This window comes from Python bivittatus, unplaced genomic scaffold, assembly GCF_059951505.1.
Source record: "Python bivittatus isolate LINGU-HERP-01145 unplaced genomic scaffold, Pbiv_v1 ctg000580_np1212, whole genome shotgun sequence".
Taxonomy (NCBI): Eukaryota; Metazoa; Chordata; class Lepidosauria; order Squamata; family Pythonidae; genus Python; species Python bivittatus.
The window spans coordinates 28539893-28560676 of NW_028277087.1; the positions used below are offsets into that span (position 1 = coordinate 28539893).

General features: G+C 38.6%; 1 protein-coding gene across 4 annotated transcripts in view; it reads right to left on the reverse strand.

Moving 5' to 3' along the window:
• The window catches only part of EVL (Enah/Vasp-like), a 164664-nt gene that overhangs the window by 92336 nt on the left and 51544 nt on the right, over positions 1–20784 (reverse strand). For 2 of the 4 annotated variants that reach the window (XM_088149852.1, XM_088149851.1), the window contains exon 1: positions 738–901. The exons of the other annotated variants lie outside the window; for them this stretch is intronic. In XM_088149852.1, coding sequence (XP_088005978.1) covers positions 738–874 — 137 coding nt within the window. In that variant the 5' untranslated portion in view covers positions 875–901. Of the gene's footprint in view, positions 1–737; positions 902–20784 lie in introns of those variants that run through there. 4 annotated transcript variants of the gene reach the window in all.

Here is a 20784-nt window from a genome sequence, read left to right on the forward strand (position 1 = left end):
GTTTGGTTAAGATTTTGAGAAGAAAATTAAAGCCAAAAAAACAGCAGGACATATTTTATAAATTCACTGAATACAAACTGAAAGGACAAGGAATAACAGTGAATCAACTGCAGTATGTTCCTTGCAGTCTGCAAAACAGCTGTTAAAAATAAAACTTAAAGGATCTAATCTTCTTGGTGAACAATGGTGCACGCTTATTTTGCTAAGTTCACCTGACTACATTTCTGCAATTCAGCGAGCAGCAAAGCACAACCAATGGCAATTTTTTATACCAAGCTGGCTAGAAATAATTCAAGAATTATTTGCACAGCTATCTTATTTATTCCATTACCTGAGCTATCTTCAAAAATCCAACTCAGAGCAAAACCCTAATAAATTTCCTGTACACCCTTCTGCCTGAACTTCTAAAAAGGATATATAGTTGGTTTATTATCATCTGAAAGATGCTCTTCTGCCTGAACAAAATCAACTTCCCCACTATAATGAGAATATAAATCAAACCAAGCCCTCCCATGTCACATAACCTGTTTGGATAGTATAGATGAAATTCATCTTAATAGATGAAAATACTGACCTACCAGGCCCTTTTCAAATCCAACTGAAAAGGTGTCTTTCCTAAATCACACTTTTTTTGTCTTTCCGTCTTTCCCCTTCTATTTCTACTTCCTTGCTTGCCCATTTCAGCCCTTTCTGTATAAAGGTTCAGCAATTTCTAATATCCAACCATAGGCACTTACTTGGTACATCTGCAGCAGAAAATGTGTATTCTTGTGTAATGGAATAGTATGCATGAAAACACCTTGCCTTGCAATAATTTAATCAACTTCTGCTCATTTCCTGATAGTGAATTACATTCTTCTGGTCCCAAATACATGCAGATATTACTGTTCTGAAACACTATATTCTGTAAAGCAGGAGAAATGTGCCATTAGGGAATCATTGAACTGCTCATTTCTAACATCTATTCCTATTTTTATAAATAATAACACAATTTATCTCTAAGTATCAAATAAGAAATGGGATGATTACTTCCAAACAATACATCACAGGTAGCTTAAATCTTAATCTAATTTCACTTTGTTTTATAATTAATAAACTCCATTTATTATATTATTATGCTTTTAATTTAGTAAGGATTTCAGTACAGATTTCGACATGGTACTTGGTGTTGTTTGGTTTTCAGTTGAGATTAGATATTTTCTATAGATACTTATATTTCAACTATGAATTACAGGTAGTCCTCGAGTTATGATTGCAACTGGGACCAGGATTGCCATTGCTAAGCAATGTGGCTGTAAACCACAATGTCATGTGACCGCATTGCTTAGTGATGGAAATCTAGGCAGTCCAGGTTGTCCTCGTAACCTAAGGCATGTGGGTTGTGAGCGCCGAAGAATTGATGCCTTTGAACTGTGGTCCTGGAGAAGGCTCTTAAGAGTCCCCCTGGACTGCTAGGAGGTCAAACCAGTCAATCTTAAAGGAAATCAATCCTGATTGCTCATTGGAAAGATTGATAATGAAGCTCAAGCTCAGATACTTTGGTCACCTAATGAGAAGAGAGGAGTCTTTGGAAAAGACCCTGATGCTGGGAAAGATTGAAGGCAAAAGGAGAAGGGGATGGCAGAGGATGAGATGGTTAAATAGCATCACTGAAGCAATGAGCATGAAACTGAGCAAACTCAGGGAGGCAGTGAAGGACAGGAAGGCCTGGCGCGATATGGTTCATGGGGTCATGAAGAGTCGAACACAACTTAACGAATGAACAACAACAACAAGAGGGAGTCCCAGGTAAGGAGTGTATGGGTGCTGCAAGGGAGTGGGCAAGGCCCTGGGAGGCCTGGCATAGGCCACGCATGAGTTGGGGAGGGGGTGCTCAGTGTGGTGTGAGCTCAGAAAGGCCAGGGAATGAGGGTGCAGGGTGCATGTGATCACAGAGAAGCCATGGTGAGAGAGCGTAAGATGTGTGCATGCATGTGTGCGATTGCAGGAGGCCACAGAAAAAGAGTGCAGGGTGTGCATGTATGTGTGTGCCAGCACAGGAAGGCCAGGGAAAGAGGGCATGGGGTGTGTGCAAGCCTCCCTGCAATCGCACATATGCACACACATACCCTGTGCCCTCTTTCCAAGTGGGGAAGGAGGGCATGGTGCATGCGAGTGAAGGAAGGCTGGGGGTGGGGGAGGAAACTTACCCCAGCAACTTGAGACCTTCCTTGCCAGCTTCCCACTGACATTGTTTGGGGGAAGCTAGCAGAGAAGGGTGCAAATGGTGATCTCATGACCACGGAACACTGCAAACGGTTGTAAGTGCGGGCTAGTTGCTAGGCATCCAAATTTTGTTCACATGACCCTGAACTTCGAGAACCAGTTGTAGGTCCCTTCATTCAGCACCACTGTAACTGAATGGTCACTGAACGAATCATCGTAACTCAAGGATGACCTGTATATATTTTGCATTACAGGTGCTTTAAGGGCTGCAAAAAGCACTTTTGTTTTCCTATGGTACATATTTTGAAACCAGAAAAGGCTGTCTTTTGCAGAGTAATCCTGTATGAAATGTTTACCGTGTGTGTGTACATGTGCATGTATTTGAACATTTATTAATGAAACTACATGAGGAAATAATCCTGCTGAATTTCTACATCAGAACATTTAAAAAAGATATAGCGAAATCTATCCTTTTGATGTAGATAATGGCCCAGGTTTATACCCAGAAAGCAGTAGCTGACCTACTGCTCTAATTAGGCTGGCAGACATTTTGACATTTATGTTGCTGAAAGTAGACAACGTTTATAGCTTGAGGGAAGGCTTTCAGTTCCTCTAACAATCACAGTATCTCTGGCATTGCATGCTGCAGCCTTTAAGCATCCAAGGGCTCAGTGAATGTGTCCTGCATTTCACTGATTAAAAAAAAAAGGAGGCTCCTTCTGCAGGAAGAATACTTTACAAGCAATATCATTTCAGCCATCTTGCACCTGATATTAATTTTCCCTTCCCATCGTTGAGGTACTTTGTATGTATTTTTGATGTGTTTCCAATTCAGGAGACAGATTAGTAGGACCAGTAGAACAGATAAGAAAAAAAAAAAATCCTCAGATCGGACCTGTACCTAGCTCTTATTCTTCCCTAGCCAGGACCCATTTAATGTCTTATTCTCTGTCTTATTCTTCCCCAGCCTCTGTGATGGCACTCAGGACAATGATAAAAACTGAGCTGCTCCACAGAGTATTCTAGATAGCCAATTTGGCCATCCTTTTATCTTACTTCTGTTCATCTGCATTTTTAAATTTTAAATTTTAAATTTCTTAATTTGTTATTCCAATTTTTAATGCTTATCATGGATGTTTTAATATTTTCATATCTTGTAAACAACAGAGTTGCTTCAGTTGTGATAGTATATAAATAAATAATAAATAAATTGGATAAACCAAAAAAAGTTGATAAAAAGAGAAAGGGGCAGGAAAGAAAACCACATTTGAAGAGTATTAATTCAGAATGATGGAAGTATCTTCTAATTGCCGAACTGGGAAGGAAGGGCATCTATAAATTTCAATCATTTTCCCTCAACACTGCATTGTCATTTATGCTATTGCTTGGTAACTATTAAATAGCTCCATCTTAATTAAGTAGAGTTTCATAGTGATATTATTCATCATAAATCACTGAGTAGAGTATCCACACATTTGGTCAAATCAGAATGAAAGTATTTGTGATGACCAAGATATTACACTTACAAGTATTTAAGTGTTAACTGTACGTTAAACATGTGTAAGCATAGGACCTTAGTAATTCATGTGTGACAAGCAGGGCTTCAGACTTTTTCTTCATTTGTTTTTGGATAAAAGCTTAAGAGAAGCTCAGAGAAACTCCACAGGATGTACTTATACATCCTTACAGGTAAACTCCTTTTCTGCCAGTACCACAAAATGTTGCTGAGCCCTAGACTCTGTATAAAATTTACCTGCAAATTTGCTTTACTTAAACTGTATCTGCAAACTTATTTGAAGTCCAAGCAAGTTCTGTGTAGCATTAACTTCAAGATCCCCAGTTTAAGTACACAGCATAATCTAATTTATTCTTCTTTCACTACTGTTCTTCTACCCCCCACCCCCTTTTCTTTTTTTTCTCAGATTTCAAATATTTGTCTCACTCAGCCTGTCCCGACAGCTCTCTCTAGGTCTCACATCAAGATTTTATCCCACCCTAATGAACATTTTAACTCCCCCTGCAGAATGTACACTCTCTGTCAATATTCTAATTTCAAGACTGAAGGTCTATACTCAGCAAAATGGAAAATGAATAAGTGTTAACATCAAATCAAAATAAGCAATGACTGTAGAACCACAATCAGAAATAACATGGGCCTATTTTGCCTATCATCCTAAACTAATTAAGACTACATGATGATTATTTGACCTTTTCCCTCAGAACTGTGTACTTTTTGAATATAATTAAGGTCTAAAAACAGCCTAAATTATGATGCAAATTATTTACTGGGACTCATATCAACTACAGCATTTGGATAAAAATATTAGTAACATAAAGGTATCACCAGCACAGATTTCACAAGTGATGGAAGCACTAATTTTTTGAATGGAAGAAAAAAAAATTGGTATCAAAAAAATGTTAAATCCTAGCACAGAATAAAAGAGGCAAATAGAGATTAAGAGAGCAGGTGAGCAAGAGTTAAGCACCTACGTGAAAGTATACATACAGTTCCAAGACTTCAAAACAAAAAGGTAACTGAAACAGTAACAAGCACATAAAGTACTTATTTATTAGGTAGGGTTGGCTGGGAGGTGCCAGTGGTCAACAGGAGTCCTCTTCCTCCCTCGAGGGAGGGGGCCCTTGGGGGCACATCGAAATGAGAAGTGGAGGTTTTCCTCATGGTCCATGGCTCCCTTTGTTCTACTTCCCCTCAGCAAAGTGGCAGGCAGTTCCATGGGTCAGTCAAGGAGGAGGAGGAGGCTCTACCAGGGCTCTCATGAGGTTTGTGAGGAGAGGGAGGGAGAGGGGAAGAGGGAGGGAGGGAGGGAGGGAAGGAAGGAGATTTCTGACGCTCCCTGCCAGCTTCCCACAAGCAAAGTCAATGGGGAAGCCTGCAGAAAATTGTAAATTGCTCACAGTTCCACCGCTTTTTTGTCCTTGATCATTCTGTTTCTCTGTTTAGGTAAGGAAATATCTCTAAAACAATACCCCAATGGGTCATGGGTTGTCTAGTACACTATAAAATCATGGTATAAAACAACATATCAACATAAACCTAATCCCCCAAAGCACAGCACAGGTCTCTGCTACTTTTCAAAAGCCTGCCAAAATAAAACAGTTTTGATGACCTTGAGGAAGGCCAACAATAAGGGTGCCAGGCATGTCTTTGGGTGTAAGAGGTTCCAAAATTAAAACTATTCATTCACAGCTCCACTAAAAGTAAACTTACTGAACACTGAAGGCTGAACTGCCTATATAACGTGATCTGCATTCTTGCAACATTATGGAGTTATGTTTTCAGTACTGCCACATGTAATTAAAACAATAGCCAGGATATCAGATATTCAATCAGTCTAGTTCTAATATCTTTAAAAACTGAAAAATTAATACTGAGATGGAGATGAACTTTACTGCAATTCTTGAATTCCTATTTTAAGGAAGAAAATGCTAAAATTGAAAAAGGTAGAAGCAAAAAAACTTTTCTATGAAGTTAAAGTGAAGTTTGTACATACCTAACTTCTACTTTATACTTTTCAGAAGAAGAATTTATAGAGTAATTCTGTGCTCACTTTATATTGGAAGGTGTGGGGGGGGGGAAGTGAAAGACAGAAATAAGCTGTCAGTGCCACATTTTTCATGGAATAGCTCCAATGCCTGGGCAGCCAACTATACAAATAGAAATGCAAAAATTAAAAAAAAACAACTAAGATACTTCAGTATCCCTGCAAACTTTCCTAATGCTCACAAATCAAGGGCCATGTAGCTGCTTACACAAGACACAGAAGAAGCCAACTGACACAAACCGAACTTAACACAGCATTAGGCAGCTGCCACTGATAACTTAGTGTTTGTAAAGCAACAATATAATGATAAACGCTGATTTGAATGATCCTGTGGCTGCAGGCGAAGAATGGTCCTAAGCATTATTTTGCTAGCGTGTGAGTTGACATTTCTACAGCACAGAATTTCAGAATACTCCTTCCATCTTTGATTTTCATTGAATACTATCTGTCCACTGGCATCCTTTAGCATACCAATTTGAGGCTGAAACCTTCTTCTGGGTTCAGAGATTTTTTTTGGAAGATTTCCCTTGTTTTTGGTGTCTGTTTCAATCTTCAATATCTTTATATATGTTGTAATACTGCTTTTTGTCTCTTCTAACAGCTTTCTGAAATTCTTTATTAAGTTCCTTCCTGAGATCCTTGTATTTTTTGGCTTTGGCTTCTCTTCTCTTCTTGGCAATTTGCACTGTCTGTTCTGATATCCAGTTTGCTTTCTTTTGCTCCTTGGTCTCTTTTCAGATTCATCCTTAACAACGTATTTGATTTCATTCAACAATTCCTCTGGATCCCCATCAATAAGGTTCAGGACTTCAAAGCAACTCCTGGTGTTCTTCTTGAAAATTATGGTTATATGTTCAAGATCATATCATGGAAACTGGTTGGCTTTCTTCTTCTTCTTCAGATTGACTTGGAAGTTGTATGTGAGCAGTTTGTAATTTGTTCTACAATTAGTCTTCCCCACATATTTACTGTTATAACTGAACCCTCCCACCTTCTTCTATATTCTTATACAGTATGCATACTCCCAACTGGTGATGTCCATAGATATATAGAGGTGTAGTTTTGGTTGTTGGAAGACTACGTCAGTGGCAAAGAAATCACAGGATTGTCCGAAATTGGTTTCATTTCTGTTTCCTAGGCCATGCAGTACAGCTACATTTTCCTCCTATTTCCAACTTTAGCATTCAAGGTAAAACCACAAGCAGCACATCTTGCTTGCATGTTCTGTTGATTTCTAATTGAACTTGATTATAACACTTATCAACTCCTCTTCTTCTGCATCAGAAACTGGAGCACAGACTTGGATAGCGTTCATATTAAAAGGGTGTCTGTGAAGTGTAATTGATATTATTCAATCACTGACTGCATTATACACAAGAACTGTCCTTGTTACTTCCATGTTGTCTATGAAATCAATGCCATTCCTTCTTTGTTTTTCATTTCCTGCATAGTAAACAGTATGATATGGCTGAAAATGTCCAATTCCACTCCATTTTATTTTGCTGAAGCCTGAGATGTTGATGTGGGGTGGATTCTTTTCACTATGTTGAACTTTCCTATGCCCATGATTCTTACACGTCACTGTAATTCTATCTGTGCAGCTTTGGATTTTCCTTTTCTGCAAGCAACATCAGCAGCTAGACATCCCAAAGGCTTCAATATAGCCATGTCATAAATAGCATAAATATTCCGAAAGATAGTCAGCTCTTCCTCTGTAGCATTTTGAGTGCCATTCAACCTGAGGGGCCCATCAACTGTCATATATCATTAATCATTATGTATTGTCTATCCATGTGATTTTCTTGATAAAATATGTAAGTGGTTTACAATTAACCTCTCCCATGCAGTATGAAATGATGCCTTTGCCACTGTTAAGTGATCTTCCATCTCCAGCATCTTCTGCTGCCCAATATACAGTAGGGGCCCACTTGCTTTAGCTGGGCAACTTGGATGATTTTCACACTTTGGGTGATCCTCTTGCCATACATTCCCAGCATTCTTTGTTCATCCCTCCCAGAAACATCCCCCTCCTCCTGCCATGATGAGGCAGCACAGCAGCACTTGAGCACGGAAAGAAAAAAATACAAATACAAAACATAATTTCTGGCTTTTTTTTTTTTTTTTAATTGGTGGCTTTGAGTCAGTCTTGACTCCTGGTGACTGCCTGGACAGGTCCCTGCAGTTTCCTTGGCAAGATTTCAGAAGTGGTTTGCCATTGTCTGTTTCCTAGGTATGAGAGAGAGTGACTGGCCCAAGGTCACCCAGCTGGCTTTGTGCCAAGGCAGGACTAGAATTCACAGTCTCTTGGTTTCTAGAAAAACAACATATTAAGCATAATGTGGTTTTTTAGGTTTTGGCCCAACATGTGGTATGAATTTAGCCATTACAGTATGCAATTCTCAAGACAGCAAGATATATAAAACCTTTGAACTGTGGCTTTTTCAACAAACCATAGTTAGGCAAATGGTAATATCTGCAGATCATGCAAATAAAATGAAAATGAAAAGGGGGAGGGGTGGGGGTGGGGAAGAGAGAGGTTGGCTCCTATTCTCTCCAGTTCATATATATTTCACCACATTTCACCACAGTGAACATAAGCAGGACGAACAATTTAGGACATAAGCCAGGCAGCTGGATGTACAATATTCTTGGCTGTCTGTCAAGCTTTCAATCCTCTTATGATAGGAGATACAGATGGAACACTGGAATGCTTTATACAGCAAATTGTATAAAAAGGATATAAACAAAGAGTATATTTAGTACAGGCATGTACATGTGCCTGGAAAGCCTGAGACAATCAAATTTATTTTTTCTCTTCAGAACTGAGCACCAGTAATCTTTCAAAATATTAGAATTCTGTTCAAATAATTGTTTATACACTCTATCTCAAAGTCACGTTACATCCCCTAATTTGTTACATGCATCTTTTCACTATTAGCAAGGAATAGCACCTGCTGCCCATGCTCATTTCCCTTAGCAAAAACTGATGGGGAACTCCACCAACTGGATCAGGATTTCAGATTCATGTTTTTGAGGTCACTAACCGATATGCAGGGCCATTATCAGCTCTTACTATCTTTGAGGAAGTGTAGGAGTCCTAACATCCTGACAAAATCTACCACAACTACATGCCTCGGTACCGTTTTGAAAAATCTGTTAAGATCCAGTGTTCCAAACAGCACTGGCAGACAAGGATAGCAGTCCTTTTAAATTTTCACAATGCCCATGATGCACCACCATTCTTTTTTATTTGTAATAATTTTACAATTATTATAAGTTTACAAATACAAAGATAAAAGACTAATACAAACTAAGAGAAATATAAAAAGTGAAGAAAAAAGTGCAAAAAGAGATAAAAAGGAAAAGGAAAAAAATAAGAAAAGGAGAAATATTTAAAAAAATGACTCCCACCTACCTCCAGACAAGTATAAACAACTTCAGTAACTTAACATCTTCTCTAGTATTTCAATAATAATAATAATAAAAAAATCTCTTCTTCCCAGATCTCATCTCTTATCAATAAACAAACTGTAAAAACTCATCATTCAGTCCTATTCAGCAAAAGTCCATTAAGAGCTACCAGAAATAATAACAAATATATTTTAATCTTAATCAAATCATTTTGTATTCCAACTTATCATTTTCTCTGAGGAATAAAGCAAAAGAAATCTCTCCCCGTTTATAAACAAATCTTTAAAGCATCACCATTCAGTCCTGGTAAAAAGAAAATTCCATTAATAGCTACCAGAAACCACAACATATATATATATTTTAACTCTGATCAAATAAATTCACTTTATAGTCCTTCCATTTACTTTTAAAAAGCTTGGTCTTTAATCCCATCAAATAATATCCCACAAGTTGATTTCTTATCATTTTCTCTTTGCCTCTTCTCAGAAACCGTTTCTGTAGTTCAACACATCCCTTTTGTAAATCCAAGGTAAGAAGGCTATCCAAGTCACTCTTCTGATTTATTATTTGTACGTTCCTTTTAGTTATTAAAACATCAGCCAGTTTCATTTGTAAATCCAATGTAGTGCCTTTTTCCATATCAATTTTATAATCTGTCATTTTCAAATCCATTTTCAAATCCACGTCATCTTTTTTCATATCATTCTTGTACTCTGGCATTTTTAAAAAATCATTTTGAAATCCACATTCAAGTCAGCCTCAGTCTCTATTTTCTCCAGTAGAATCTGCTTCTCTTCTGTAGCCTCTCTTAGATCCATTTTTATAGTGGCAGACAATCTTGAAAGTAATTTGTGAGTACATTGTTCCCAGACAGCCTTAATTATTTCTATAATCAGAAACTATTGCTCCATTGTATTAATAGGTCTGTTCTCCTTTAACTGTAATCCTTAGTTTTCTTTGGTTCCCTCTAGTCAACCTTCAAAGTGCCCTCTTATCTTTATTTTCCAATCAGCAACACTTTCCCACAGGAGGATTTCTTACAGTTAATTTCAAAATCTTCATATGTATTTTTATAAAATTTTGAACAACTCACAGGAAATAGTTTTCCAAGCCTGTCTGGCCCCTTAACTTTCCAAAATCAACATTCTAGTCCCTCTTTTGCTGTTTTCCAAAAATTAAAAAAAAATCTTTTTAATCCTCAAACTTCTTTCATCCAGGATAGAAGGAAGCTCTCCCAGCGTAGTGAACTTGCCCTTCAGAAGGTTCTTAACATCCAAAAGATCAATAACAAGCAATTTCCTAAGGTAGTTAAGAGAGGAAGTGGGCAAACCTGGTGTCCGTTTAAAGGGCAAGAGCCACATTTAGGCAGGATGATTTTCCCCTGGTTCCCAGAGCTCTCAAACCCACCAGGCTTTGCAGGCAAGCCTCTGTATGGAGCAAATTTGGGGATAATCCTAGTTCTCTCCTTGATCTGGAGAGGGGTTCCAAAGAGCCAATCCATTTACCAGCTCCTTTTTCTTCCGTGGCCATCGGCTCCGCTCTTACAGAGTCATCTTCAGTCCTCCACTGCTTCCCCGGCAGTCCGATGCACCACCATCCTTGAGCAATGTAGCAGTTAAAAAAGTAATTGCTACCAGGCAGGATTGCATGAATCACTTCTGCCAGATAACTCTGTCAAGATACAGCAATGAATGAACAGGATCATTGAAGGAAAAATTATCCGGAGACCTCTCAAAGCCAGACTCTGCCTTACTTGATGGGTAAACTAGGTTGTTAATATATAAACCGATACATTGCTTCACAGACAAGGTCTGCTTCTTATTGTCACAGCAAAGCTTATCATCCATTCTTATTCCATCTCCATGTGTACCAGTGGGCAATCTCTTCCCACTCTGGCAGTAGTGACCAGGTCGGTAACTGCTCTCTTACCCACGTTAGACTGCAAGTAGCCACAGAGTACAGCAGCTTCAGGCTAGAAGGAATGCTCATTCCCAGTGATCCTTATCTGAGTCCTGCTGGAATCACAGTAGCTAGGTTCACATATCATTCTTAACCATGGTTTGTTAAATTAGTCACCACTTACTGGCATAAAGCACCATACTGAGCCCAAACCATACAAACCAGAATATCATTTGAAAGATCCCAACCAGCTAAGCCCATCAACAAAGAACCCATAGTGCCAAAGTCCAAACTTCATTGTTAGACCAGAATATAATGAAAACTTTATTAAAATAAAAAATAATAATAATACAATAATAGTAATCAGTATAAATTTACACCTCACATTTTCAATTCCGGTGTCTTGTTTCAGGCAATCCTGTGGGTGATACAAGTTGTGATGAGACCTTGCCACTAGGAAACAAATTTTTGAAAGTAAAAATGAAGTCTTAGGAGTCTCTATAAGCTAAGAGAAATTGAATACAAAACGGATCTCAGTGAACTGGGAAATTTTTTAGTAAAGTAGAATTAGTTCAGTGGAGTAAAATTCACAGCATGGGGGATTGTGTTCAATTGATTCAAGCTCACCTGATCACATGGGCAGAACTTCTGAGCAACTGAGCTATAAATAATGCCCATCTATATTTGGGATCAATAAGTCTATATAGGTAAGCTGCTGGAGCAGTTCTTTGGAATTGTCTAAGAGGCTGATACACGTGTAAAGTTTGACTTAAATTGTTCTGAAATTCTACATCCCAGATCCTTTGTTTCATAACTTCTTTCATCTTTTCTGAACTTGGATGTAACAGATACATGGGTAAAAGGCCATACAAATGCAATTTGTTTTGATGCTCTTTCACTGTGTAGCTCTAAAGTTATCAGAAGATGTGGAAGCAACACAACTGGTGCTAAGTTAAGCCTTAGCCAGATTGTCAAGACAGCTAACCAAACATTGGCTTCAATTTTGGGCAATCTGATTCTAGTTTTAGAAGTGTGTTAGGAATGCATCTTAGAGACTGAAAAAGAGATCTTAATAAATTTCAAGGGAGCATAGCTGGAATAAGGTCCTATTATATGTGCCCCATATAATAATTGTGTGGTTGATTTTGCAACAAAAAGTTTGTTTCTCTTCAGGAAACTTGGAAAACAACTAGAAAGTTGGAAGTTTTTGGCTTGTTCATGGCTGTCTATATGCCACTTATGGATCTTAGTCCTGTTGGGGAAAAAAACATGACTTTTTGTTTTATGATTGTTAATGATTAGCTGCTTCTCTTGGCAGTGTTGAATAATGGCCTCAAGAGCTCTCCTGAGACCAATCAGAGTCAATGACAAGGTGACAGCATCATCTGCATAAAGGAAAACAGGAAAATGTTTGCCAGGCACATTAATCTATCCTCTCCAGACATTTAACAAAGAAATTTATATGACTATTAAGCAGAAATATACCGTTTTACTCTCTTGGCCACTGTAATTAGGTCAGAGAGTTTCCAATTGCATCTTAGTCTGCATCTTGTATTGTACAGTTTATATATCAGCAGCAGCAACCATTTGCCAGCAGTAGAATTCTCCAGCTTTTCCCACTCTTAGGACTGACTGAAAGGCTGCCTCAAAATAGAACCTATAGCTGCAAAGCTTCTAATAAATTGTATGATCTCAAAGGAAAGAGCACATGAAGCTTTTTGTCTTAGCAGAGCACTTGTTCCATTAAAATGTACATGACAGGCAATGATCATTCCATTGTTTTATATGTCATGTAACTCTGGTTCCCTTGTAGTGAACTAACTCTACAGTACAACATTGGGCACATGGAGTATTAGGGTTGGAAATTAGTGGGATAATTGTATTATCTTTATGAATGCCTTGTTTATCTTCACTTTATTCCAAACCATTTAAAAGACTGTAAAACCTGGTCTCTCCATGCAAATTCCCAATAAATGCTGTGCATCATTATCTCACAATTGTGAAGGTTTCAAAAACTTCACTCTTCACTTAAAGAGCTGTATACAACATGAACTGAAAAGACATACCAAGAAAAAGCCAATTCTGCTGCATTTCAATACTTATTGGGTGCAGCATATATCAATTACAGACTGCATAATTTTTACTCTAGGCTGACAGGAGTCAAATATGTAGTCATCATTTCTGTGTTAATCTGTCATATAAGTGTTCAAAATTCTAAAAAGTAGACGCTATGAAGAGAGAAATAAATGTTATATATGAGGACATTTAATTTCTCTTGAACAATGAAACATGTATTATTTCCTATAAAACAGAAGACTTTGATTTAGAAGCAGAGCTCATGTTATTCCAAAACACTTGAGTTGGTGCATAATTCTGCTTGTGTGTGTATGGGTATGTGTGTGTGTGTCTATGCGCGCATGCCTTCGAGTCAGTCTTGGCTCCTAGCAAATGCCTGGACTAGTCCCTGCAGTTTTCTTCACACGATTTTCAGAAATAGTTTGCCCTTGCCTGCTTCCCAGAGCTGAGAGAGTGACTGGCCCAAAGCCACTCAGTTGGCTTCATGCCTAAGGCAGGACTAGAACTCCTGATCTCCCGGTTTCTAGCCTTGTATCTTAACCATTACATTAAACTGGCTTTCATAATTCTACTTAGATATATTTAATTATGCCTACCCAGCAAGCAAATAAGTATATGGTAATCTCTTCTTATAAACAAGACAAATCAGGTTAGAGTTCTCCTTTGCATATTAATAGAAATCATGTCCTATTCAAGTTTAAAATATTCCATCAGGACTGGTTAACAAAATTACACGGCTGGATTTATTGGTGTCCTGGCTAGGTTTTTGATACAGAAAAACACTTATATGCCGGTTATTCTCGAGAGTAGGGTTAAATTAAAATAGTGCCTGAGGATGGAGGTCAGAGGTGTCCACATGATCTAATGCTTTTGTCAAAAAGCATCACACACATACAAAAGGGGTGAAGTTAGTGCTGTGATATTTGTTTTGTCACTTGCTTACCCTTAACCCTCCCTCAGACACCTCTGGATACAGGCATATTTGCATACACTGAAACCTCACTTTAATCATGTAATTTGTTAATTAAAATTATGGGTCAGAAGGCAGAGTAGGTTAAACTTCTACACTGATTTCTTAAGAGTTCCAGGTTTTTGATAAAAATAGCTGGCTGCATTAGAAATTCATAAAAGCTAAACCAACTATAGTGTGGATTGTACTTGGCAGCTATGAAAAAAATCATTCAGTTTTTCTGATGAAACAAGTAGCAGTGGAACAGCAAGGTTCTTACTGCTTTTGCTCCTTTTCCCTACTAAATAACTTTATTATCTAAAGTTATTAAAGAAATAACTTTAGTTAATAAAACTTAAAAGTAATGCTATTTTAGTGAATGTTCTTCCCTATCTTAATTGATTAAAAATCAGTCATTCTTAATGCAGTCCCAATCTGAAAGACTGGAAATTAGAAGTAATTCACATAGCTCCTGAACAACATTTAACAGTGTTAATATGCACTAAGCAAAGAAATACAGATACATGTATGTCAAAGTAAACTCCATTTACTTAAAAAGAATATCTGGGCTATTTATTTATTTATTAAATTTATATGCCACTGAATCAATGTTGAGTCATGATGTCTTATAAAAATTAAGATTAAAATATCCATAATAGCAGCATATAATAGCAGCATAAACATCACATGAAAAAAAAAGATAAAACATCCATGGTAAACATATTCACAATAACATCCAACATAAAATATCTACAGTCCACATTAACTAAAAAATAATAAACTTAAACTAAATAATTGTCTTAACCCCTACTAAAATTCATACCAAACATTCCCTCTAAGATGACGATCAACCACTTAAACCCCTATGGATCACTGCTGTCTTTCCTGCTTTCCAGAAGGCCTGTACCATGGAGAAAAATCTAATATTTAAAGGAGGTCTATTCCATAAAGTTGGTGTCATTATGGAGAAACACCTCATTTTAGCCCCCATGATGTCATGGAAGTTGCCCAATAAAATTCCAAATTATTCAAATATAATTTTACTAGGTCATTATTGCATAGAAAATCAATTGTCTCTCTAATCTTGAATACATATCGGAACACCTCCTATTTGGCTGGATGTAGGCAACAGTACACAAGGCCTGAACTGCAAGGTAGTGTTTAGATTAGAAATTCTGGCTTCCAAAAAAAATAGCTCAACCTTGCTTGGAGTAAAACTGAGGTCTGAGACAAAAATATGCTGAAACTGACCAGTACTGTTTCCTTACTGTTAGCAGGGAATACTGCATGTCTCATGGGTAAGACTAAGATTGATAATCTAGTGTACGCCTTCTCTATCTTTCTAAAAATGGTTATGTGAAAACCCTGACTGATCAAAGCCATGGTGATGACCACATCTTATGGAAGAGTTGAAATATAAAAGTAAATTGTAAAGAGTATGAATGAACAAAGCCTGAAAAATGATGACATTACTTTAAGACTCTTATTAAAGACACAATCTTTAATGACTCGATTTCATTAAAGTAGCAGGATCTTTATTCAAACTTTCATGGAAGTGTGTGGGAAAAAATGTATGCTTTAACAGCAGAGAGATGCTGTGCTCACCTGAGGTCCAAAGCATTTTTCCCAAATAATTTCTAAGTTGTTCAATTGTTCAGTCACTTCTGACTTTTTGGGACCCAATGGACATCATTTTCATTAGGATACCCGGGCTATGGTTCTGTCATTCCATATATCAATGATATGCATATCTTTGCATATCTTTACAACAGTGAAGTTTCCTTTTGCTTCTGGGCACATCAGTTAATGGATTATCTTTCCAGCTTTAATTCAGCTATACTGTTAAGTACCAATGCTACTCATACTTGCTCTTTACTCTTCCTCAATAGCTCACTGGATACTTCAGTTATAGAGGGCTCATCCTCCAATATCATCTTAGCATTGTCCTGATTGTAACTATTTGGTTTTCTTGGCAGAATTTTGGAAGTTATCATTTCTTTCTCCAGTGGATCATATTTAGTCTCATCCTTTATCTTTGACCTTCCTGTCATGGATTACCCTTTTGGGAATGTACACTTTTAACAGTATAGCTCATAGTGTCACCGGGATGTGCTAGCCCTTTGCCATTACAAAGTAACAATCCATGGAAGGATCATTCCAAATGTGCACAACCTTAATACAGGGCTACTATATCTGGGCTGCAAAATTCCAAATAACCCCTAGAAGAGATACAGAAATTTATAACACAACATATTTTTGCAGCCCCATATTTTTAAGGATATGATAGCCTTAAATATTCTTAACATTAAGACAACTAGGAAACTGTCAATATTTTAGATCAAGCCAAACCCACAAATGCTAAGGAATCCCTAGAACATTAGCATTCTGACAAATCAGCTATCAACTGACACATAGAGATAAACCCCATGTACACACCATTTAAAAGATATAACCAAAAGTCAAGGAAGGAATCAAACATCCCGCAACACATTTTCCCCAGCAACCAACACCAGGAGAAGCAGAAAACAGGATCAAATAAACAATCAGGGAAGAAACAATACCCTAATCAAGAAAGAACTCACACCACAACAAAGTCTGGCAAGGAAAGCTTTTTTTTTTTTTTTTGTCTGCACTCAGTCATTGCTGACCCTGCAGTGACTGCTTGGACGAGTCCTTGCAGTTTTCAAGGCAATTGTTTTCGGAAGTGGTTTGCCAGAGCCTCCTTCCTAGGGCAGAGCCCAGCTGGCGGGCGCAGGAGGCGGGGTTTCCGTTGCTTCGCGCCCTTTTCGGGCGAGCGCGGTTGCACTACCCGGCAACTGCTCCCAACTCCTTTTTGCAAGGCGCCACCAGTATTTTTCCTCCCACTGGAGTGAGAGTACCCATTTATCTACTCACGTGAGTTTTCGAACTGTTGGGTTGACAGGAACTGGGGAGGAAACAGGAGCTCACCCTGCTAACGCGAAGGCTGGACTCGAACCGCTGAAGCGTCGACCATTTCTGGCCGGCAACTTTCAGCGTCATTAAGCCACTGCGCCATATATAAACAACCTGCAAACTTCACTCTCCCGTGTACTGATGATGTTACCTAGCCTGATAATGAAAAGTCTGTAGGAAAACAACCAAGCTCAGAGAACACCAAGACCCCAACAAAATGTTATATGCTTATGTACTGGACACTTAATGAGGAAGGATTTGCTAACAAGATATATAACCATATTACTCATTCCAATCACATAGGCAGAAGTTGACCCATGCTCCACCCAATTCTACAACATTCTCTGCAAATCAGCAGAGAACTCAATTCTTCAACACTCTTGACAACCAGTTTTTGTCTTCCCTTACTTCAGAGACAGATGAAACATCCAGTGTTTGATTGCATTTGGTTTTTCACTGGAGAGATTGCCTGAGATGTCCCTGCTGTCTAGCTTGCATTTAATACAGCTCAGTTCAAGGAATAACCTTCAAATCAAGTTTTTCTGGTTATAGGATTTGTGGGGAAAACAAGTTTTTCTTGGAAAAATGATCTGGTATCATGAAGAAACAGGCTTTTTAAACTTCTAAGTCCATTTGTTAATATCTTCAAACATCAATCTTTCGTTGTAATTGCTCCTCTACTTATCAGGATCAACATTTTGAAAACCAGCAGATAAATATACTGAAATACATGTTGTGAAATAGATTGTGTAGTGGGAGGAGGAGGAAGCTAGAAATTTACTTGATCTACATTTTGAGAAAGAAGGAGAAAAAGCAATTTGTTAACTCATACACCACAATGCAGGAAGTTCTGGGGGTGGGAAATGACAAGTTTGAAGCAGGGAGAATACATCATTGTCTGGCATTCTCTTTGCTCAGTTATTGGTCAATTTGGCTGAGCAATGATTGGCTAAAAGTGTCTTCTACTAACTTCAAAACTTCCAGCACACAAACAATGCCATGCTGAAAGTGTTTCTGGTCTTGTCAGCTTCAGCCTTCAACATATATACATGCATAGGTACATATAAAAGTAGTCCTTGACTTACGACCATTTGTTCAGTGACCATTTGAAGTTATGAAGGTGCTGAACAAAGGCATTTACAACTGGCATCTGAAGGTACAGCCGTTGCAGTGCCCCTGCAGTCATGTGATCAAAATTCAGGCACTTGGCAGCCCGCCCTCACTTACAACTGCAGGAGCACTTCAACTCCTCCCACCCACCTATCTTCTCCTCCATCTCTGCCCTTTTGGGTACCCTGCACAGCAGCATTTCTCAGCAGTGGCGGCAGCGCTGGGGCTGAATTAGAGGCCTGGGGCCTTCAGCAGTCTCAGCCAGCCACCACCACCCCCAGGCCTTTACTTCAGTCCCACTGCAGCTGGCACTGCTGCTAAGGAGTGCCACCTCAAGCCCTGTACCATGGCCAGCCACCCAGCACCACAGCACAAAGCCCCAGCTGCCTTGCTGCTCTGCAGACCCTGCTGCGCCCAGCTGACCTTCACCATTTTCCTCCCACTTCTGATAAGGCATAATCTGCTTGCCTTATGCAAGGCAGCTGCTGGCTGTTTCTTCCCAGCTATGTGTACTGTTATCCAAATCGCGTGCCCCTTTCCCATGCTGCTTCGGAAAGCCTTTGGAAAGATTCTGAGGTCTTCCAAGGCATCACAAGAATGGGGCGTGCCTGCCATTCTCCAACTACAAAGTAAAATATGAACATTCTGTTGGATCTGTAGCATAATACAGAACTGAATAATAAGTTTACTGAACAAGTACAAAGGAGCACTTGCCTGAGAAATTCTGGCTCTGGCTTAGTTTTTTAGCCATTCCTGCTTTAATGTTCTTATATAGTCTGAAGTGGAAGAGTGGAAGGCAAGGAAATAGAAATGAGGTCTGTGTCCATCAAGATGATAGAAAGATTCCAAGAAAGTTGATTTGGATGGAGGCAAGATTCCAATGTAATAAATAAATAAATATTCATGGCAGATGTCTCCCCACTAGTTTAAGATCCCTGGATTGGGGGGAAACAAGAAGAGAATCAACTGAGAAATCTCTCATTATTACTTCCTAAAATTCTGAGATACCCACATCCCCCAGGTAATAAAGGACTGGTAACACCCCAAGCACTACTAGAGTTGGCAGGGGGAATATTTGCTCACTTTCCTCCAAGTCAGCAGAAACTATGCTTCATCTTCTACATGGGGTTTTGGTATCGATCCCAGATTAGTGCCACAGTGTTCCCATACTGTTGAAGGCATCAGATGACTAAGCTAATTTACTTCAGACTCAACATGAATTGCAAAATTTTAGTTTTGCAAGCTGCAACATGGAAGCAGGCCATTTTCTTATGAACAGGAACTTCCGCCAATTCCTGCTTTTCAGCTCCTTAGTTCTTCTACTCCCTACAAGTGCCAATCTCTTATACTGCTTTTATGCTTCTCACTGGGCTTCCACAGAGCAAAAAGGTGAATTTGTAGCAATGAGGGAAGGATGGGGACAGGTACTAGCTGGTTCTTATTTTTATGCTGTCATGTAAGTCAACTGCCAGAAGCACTGATCACGTAATCAAGAGTTTATAACAGCTTTGGTGAGGATAACTGCAGGCCATTGTAGGATGGGTTCTGAGAGTTTGGGGAATTATGACAATGGTTACATAGGAGTGGCATGAACTGCACAAGTGAACCTGGTTAAAGTTATCTTAAAGTGGGAGACAGCAAATTGGGAGTGATGGCTGCAGCTATTTTTGCCTATATTTTGTATCTCTGCATGAACTACCACCAGGGAAGAGGTCATACATTTACATCTAAGAAATACACACACACACGGCTCTCAGCCTAATGCCAACCACTCTGTGCAATTATACAGATGGTGCAATTGGAGGTTACACACTGCTCACAGATGCTAGGATCATGGTACATCATCCACATTTCCCTTTTTTGTGAAGGCAAGATGTCTCATTTCTCACAATAAAGATATTTATCCCTTAAAGAAGCCTTTCAATGGTTAAATGTCTGCTAAACATTTGCAGTTCAAATCACATCTGCTGTGATTTATCATATTATGAACTCTCCAGAAGCAAGAATAAGCTCCTCTTTGCCAAAAGCTCATCCACACATTTGACAGATGTTTTTAACCACCAGTGACTGCCATATTGTTCCTCAAGTTGTATGCTCTGAAGAACTCTTGTCAAGCTTATTATTTGACTGCTGACTTCATTCTTCCCTTGGGAATCATCCAGTCACAGTGATTTATCATCCCAACAGTTCGTTATAGGTACAGCTTCTGAACCTGTAGTCTTAGCACTGCTTTTCCGACACACTGCATTTTGTAAACCTAGTAGATATGTTTATGAATTTTAGGTCACATGTTTCTTGGGGCACAAGCTTTTCATATAAATCACCATGCACACTGATAGTGCCATACTAACAAATTACTACAATAAGGGCTGTGCCATTTTTCATTATTTGGGATAATTCTCTTTCATACTGAACGAAGAGTGCTGTTGGAATGAACAGTTCTTTTCAGACTACAGCCATGTCTAGTAGTGCTGCTAATAGTTTTATTCAAAAACATGCAAAATCATAGGTTCTGTTGTTGCCACTTCCAGCTGAAATGGGATGAAACAGACTTATGAACAAACACTTGAGAAAACAATGCATATGGAAAACAAATTGATCTGTTCATCTAGTCATATAGGAACTGGCATGTACATG